General features: G+C 44.3%; 1 protein-coding gene across 1 annotated transcript; it reads right to left on the bottom strand.

Moving 5' to 3' along the window:
• Positions 1-1549: 1549 nt before the first annotated feature.
• LOC126398406 (5-hydroxytryptamine receptor 1B-like) lies at positions 1550-4110 on the bottom strand. Its single transcript, XM_050057721.1, is given in 2 exon segments — positions 1550-3756; positions 3759-4110. Coding segments are annotated over 2 exon segments (1185 nt in total). The 5' UTR covers positions 3775-4110; the 3' UTR covers positions 1550-2587.
• Between the last annotated feature and the right edge of the window lie 1922 nt (positions 4111-6032).

Raw genomic sequence — 6032 nt, 5'->3', positions numbered from 1 at the left:
CACCTCTATATAGATTGCGCTCTGAAATACAGATAATGAAGCACAGGATTAAAAGGACAGGTCTCTTGTATTTCACCTCTTTTTTTTTCTTAAAAATTAACTGGTTAGTTACTGGTCAATGGGTTAAAACTGAGATGTAAAAACAACAATTTTTGGCTGGTCATAATTGTGATATGTGTTACTGAGCTTTAAAAGTGTTGGTGGGAGCATTTTTTTCAACTTCAGAGAAAGCCAGACTAGGTGTTCGCCCTTGTTTCCTGTCTTTATGCTAAGCTGGGATAACCATCTTTAGCTCTAGCTCCATACTTAAAGGGGAACATCAGCATGTTTCAAGATACTGGGGAGAATGACTGAATATGTTTTACAAGTAGTGTAAAGCCTTCAGTGTCTCCAGAGGGTGCTGTGTAATGTCCTAAAGTGGTATCACTTTAGTCAGCATCTGTGAGATCTGAAGACTACAAGTAAAAAAACTGGAGGTGTGGAAAGAGAAAGAATTGATTCGGCCAGGCCTCTGTAGCCCGCTGCTCATCTGAGCTGCAGGCTAGACGCTCCAGGATAGATTAGCCGTTACTCGCATAACACACCAGAATCTCTGACAGAACTGTCAGTGGTCAGCTTGCATTGTGGGTAATGCAGGCACCAGGTTTTGACAAGGAAGAAGACTATGTAATAAAAAAAAGACAATATCTCTGCTGCACTAATTTTGGTCCTTTAAAAAAACTGTCCATCGTCCATCATCAGTCAGTCGACTGTGTTACATAAGTGCAATGATGAATCAGTGGAGTACTTTTTTTAGCACATGAGAGTGATATCAATTGTTGCATCTAACTCGAAGCGACAAGGCAAATTAACCTATTTCGCATAATTTTTCCTTCAAATTATAGGACAGGGTTCCTACACGTATTTAAGATCACATTCTGAGATTTCCTAAATTATTGCACGTAATGTACAGAACAGGGCCGTAGCTTGGAGGGCAATTCCCTATCACAACCCCCATACCCACCCCCTACTACTGAAACCACCTCCAGTTTAATTTAGTTTTCAGCAACAGAAATGCTAAAATGTAAGAATTTTGTTGCTAAGAAATTGCAGAATTGGCCTTTAAAAACTCACCGTGTGTAATTTAAACTTCTCAGGTTGTCAAAACCCCAAAATTTCAAGAAGTGGCTTCAGTGTCCTCGGGGATAGCTACAGCCCTGGACATGTACAGCCTGATTTCCATCACCAGTACTTTGTTGTTGTAACAGTTTTTGCTTTTTCTCTGAAAACCTGCAAGCAAACAGATTTTTTTTTTTTTTTATTTTGATTTTTTTTTCCCCCAAAGATTTTCCTTTAAGGGATCAGCAGCAGCTAAAGCTTGACATTTAGCATGTGACGGTCTGGTGGGAGGAAAAAGGGTGATTTTGATCAGAATACCATGACATTTTCCAGCGTTTTAAAAAAACCTTCTTCCACACTTTTTCTAGGTGTGGAAGACACAAATGCCAAATTCCAGGAGATGACTGAACCCTGCATCATCAACCCTGTTCGACTAGATTTGGAGTTGGATTTGTTTAGCCTGATATGAAATGGAACATCAAAGCTAATATCAACAATTAAGAATGCATCTTTAACAAGAGGTCTGGTAGATAGAATCGGTTTCACAATACTGGCTCTTCATTCCCACAGAGTCCGTCTTTTTGCACTATTTTACAGTATGATACCCATTCAACTTGGCAAAACCCAGACTGTTTAGCAAATTAATGTAAAAATCACACTGATGCATACAGATTCGTACATTTACACTCATTTTGAAGCCTTGTTTAAAGTGAACACCAGTCACAGCGAGAAAAGAAAAGCAAACAACATACACTGGCCACAAGAATAAACCAAACCTGTGTCTTTTTCCTCAAACTGAAATCATGCTTTTCTTTCCATCTGGGCCAGGCACGTCTGAAGAACTAAACTAAACTTGTTGTAGGCACCAGTATTTCCCCTTATTGAGTCAGGAAAATGAAACACAAATCTTATTTTTTGCCCTTGGGGCTCATGGTAGCTTAGTCCTAAGCTGTTTTGTGCTTACAAGCCAACTGACGTTGACTGTCAAACTCATATGGCAAAGTGAGTCTGTAGGCTACAGTCCAGTGCAGCACGTACAGGCGGGGCCCCTGCATCTGGGGCTATGGGCTTTCTCCAAGTCATTATAACAACACTATCATCTGCAAACCAGTCACAGAGCTTCTATATCATAACACCCACTGACATTTCTCCTTTGAGCCAACAGCAGCTGGCTATTTTCTTTAAGAAATTCCAATGGTTGAGAAACGGCAGCCATTCATTACGCAGCGCCATCAGATAATACAATGCAGACTGGATGGCAGGTCAATGCATTTTCACAGTCCTCTGCACCATCTATCAGGTATAAGCTCATTCTGCAGCCACATTATCATAAACAATCTGGATGTTATGCTGTCCTCAGGGAAAACCTGGGGAGTGAAATATTAGTGGGTGATGGTGGGGTTGATTTGATTCTGGCATTATACAGGTGATTAGAGATGGAATTTGCAGGGGAGTGGGAGGGGTGGTAATTATGGCTAGTAATCGTCGTTTATGCCCTGCAGCATCTAAACCGTATTAGTTTGTGGAAAGCCTGCTTGAAGTCCTCGTTGGACATGGTGTAAATAATGGGGTTGATTAAAGAGTTGAGGTAACCCAGCCAGGTGAAAATGTCAAATAACTCCGGGTGGAAGCAGGACTCGCAGACAGGCACTAGAAGAGTGTAAATGAAAAACGGGAGCCAGCATATGATGTAGGCTCCCAGGATTATTCCCAAAGTTTTGGTCGCCTTCCTCTCTCTGGCGGCGGAGATCCGCTTCTTCTCCAGCAGCGCGTCGGACACAGTGACTTTGACTTGGTTCACGTTCGAGGACGAGGTAGTGTCACAGGAAGAGGTGTCGTTAGTCCCGTAGTTGAGGGAGGTTGTGGACGCCACCGAGCCGGGGGAGTTGGTGATCAGGTGCGCCGAGGTGAGTCTCTTCCCCGGCTTGTTGTGGGACTGCTTCAGGATGCGCTTTCGGGCTTCCACGTAAATCCTCCCGTACAGGGCGATGAGCAGCAGCGTGGGGATGTAGAAAGCGCCGAAGGTGGAGTAGATGGTGTAGAAAATGTGGTCGGTGTTCACGTTGCAGCTCGTCACCTCCTCTGCTTTCACCTGGCGCCAGAAGAAAGGCGGCAGGGAGATGGAGATGGCGATCACCCAGGCGGTGGCGATCATCCCGGCTGCGCGCCCCATCGTGCGCTTCTTGGAGTACTCCACCGCGTCCGTGATGGCCCAGTAGCGGTCCAGCGCAATTACGCACAGGTGGAGTATGGACGCGGTGCAACACGTTATATCCGAGGACAGCCAGATGTCACACACCACCTGCCCGAGTGTCCAGGTTTGGCTGACCGTGTACAGCGCGCTGATGGGCATCACCAAAATGGACACCAGCAGGTCCGTGACTGCCAGGGATGCGATCAGAAAGTTTGCCGGCGTGTGTAATTTGCGGGATTGGTAAATTGTGGCGATGACGAACGCGTTTGAGAGCGTGGTGGCCAAAGTTATGAGGGCTAAGGTCACGGCTAGACCCGCTTGGAAAGCCACACTAGTGTCCTTCTCCTCTTCTTTCGACGTGAAATTGGCATGGGTGTAGTTGGTGGAGATGTTCAACAGCTCTCCGTAGATGACAGGCGTTGGTTTGAGCTCACTGGCATTCTCCATCCCTCCACCTTTCCCTCGTCAGATCCCCCTGTCATTGAGCTCAAAGGAAAGCCTGGAGATCACCCCGAAATCACTCAAATATTCATCCACCGCGCGCGTTTCTCGTCTTTTGTAAAGCCAGAATAAAAGCGGCTCCATGTCCAGCAGAAGCGCAGCAGCAGCAGCAGTTATCCAACAATCAGACGACAAGTGCTGCCACAAAGACACATTTCTGCCTCCTCCTCTTCATTTTATTCACTTCACCCGCAGCATTTTATACTCTTTCATCAACTTAAATAATATCCAAGAAATAAAAATTAAAATGGCACACAGAGCGGCCTTTCTATCATCCACAGATGTGTTTCTGTGATATAAAAATCATTTCCCACATCATCCAGTGTCAAAGGGAAAAATGAAAATACTTTGTTGTCTCTATTAGCTGGTTTTTAATCCGTTCAGTGTCTCCTCACAAGTTCAGAGCTGCTGAAGTCTGACTCCTGGTTTTATACTGCCAATGCAGGGCAGAGTTATCTCTCTCCCTCCCTCCCTCCCTCTCTCTCTCTCTCTCTCTCTCTCTCTCTCTCTCTCTCTCTCAGACATGGTAAAAGGACTCCTATTTTTTTTTTTTTTTTTCATGTGACTGATTTTTAAAGCTTATACCGATACTGAGATCTGTCGATAAATTGCCCAGTTTTTTTCTTTTTATCATGACTCAAACTCTTCCTTTTAATCAAACCTTTGATTTGATGATAATGAACTGCGGCAAAGATAAAGTGACTGGGACATTTAACAATATGCAAATAATCTTGTCAGAGCCCTCTGGTGGACAAACCATGCCATTCAGTTCATTTAGTCTTATGGCTTTCAGTCACATCACATGATCTTCATTAAAGGTGCTATTGATTACATTTGCCACTAGATGACGCACCCTCCCTCCCTCCTTACATTGCACCGCAACACATTCTCACTCCGACCTCGTCACATATTGACGTTTAATCATGGAATTTCCACGTCCACATACAACGTGCAAGGTACCCTGGGTGCGTTGGTTGTTGACGTTCTGGGACACCGTGTCAAGTTCTGCCTGTTACATGCATTCAAAATACTCTTGGTACTTTGGCACACCAACCTGGTTGGGTTTGGGCAACAAAAAAAGAACAGGGTTTGGCTTTAGAATCTTACAAGACTTCTTATGGGAAGAGAACACCGCTCTCTGAAGGTGAAAGTCAGTGTTTGTTGGACCCATCCACCACTCCATCCCAGTCAGACTTTTGCCGCCTTATCTTTCATCCTTGTCCCGCCATGTTTCCCCCTGATGTCGCCAGGCGCCATTAAACCATAATGGCAACTGGCCACGTATCATGCTGACATTAAAGGACGCCTTTTTTGTTGGTTTCTGACGCCATGAGTCCTTGCCCAAGCACCAGATTTTGACGACTTCAGAGTGAGACCGAGCTGTACACTGATGTCACCACATCTCTGTTGCTCAAAGAACAAGTGGTTGCGAGTTAATTGCACTATCTGCATATTTCATGGGCAGGGCTGGTCCTGGACTTTTGGGGGCCCTAAGTACAATTTGGTTTGTGGGCCCCCCTCATTGTAACATGTCGACATGGTACTGAACTGACTTGTATAAGGTAAATATTAGTTTAAGGATACCTAATGTACATATATGTAAAGACTTAAATGGGACCTTTTAGCAGCAACACTATCTTTATCTTTATCTGTCATCCCTACTTGTCATATTTCAGTGTTTAGTCTGAAGCCCCAGGTGTTACTAAAACGAAAAATAGGTTTAAGCAAAAACACTACATGATTATGGTTAAAAAAAAAAAATCCATGTGTGTCCGATAAACACCCGGCTTTGAGTAGCACAAATCCTGTAACCAACATTGTTTGGCGGTCACCAGCACAAGTCTCCTGGGTCAAAGTCTGGTGTTTTTGGACCCATCCATCTGCCCTCCTGCCCGTGCCAAATGTTACGTGATATGTGATGTGTTATATGAGCATCTAATAATGAAATAATGACGTGGATGGGTTGACATTGGAGTTGGTGGAAAGCCCAGTGTATCTCACACAGATGCTAAATGGTGCCAAAATACGCCACTTGGGCAGTTTTCCCAGCATCATTACAGTGACATCAGGGACTTTGGTGCTCTGGGAGTGAGGCCAGGATGTTTAAATAGACCACACTTTTGTCTATTACCTACCCTCTGAATGATTTCTGTAAAGCACGGAACCCCGGTAGTACTTGTTTCGTTGAGGACAGTAAATTACTTAGCCTACTTAAACTGTCCATTTTGCTTGTCTTTGA

This window comes from Epinephelus moara, chromosome 12, assembly GCF_006386435.1.
Source record: "Epinephelus moara isolate mb chromosome 12, YSFRI_EMoa_1.0, whole genome shotgun sequence".
In the NCBI taxonomy this organism is placed as follows: domain Eukaryota; kingdom Metazoa; phylum Chordata; class Actinopteri; order Perciformes; family Serranidae; genus Epinephelus; species Epinephelus moara.
The sequence above is the reverse complement of the archived record's forward strand: the minus strand, read 5'-3'. Positions and strand labels throughout refer to the sequence as shown.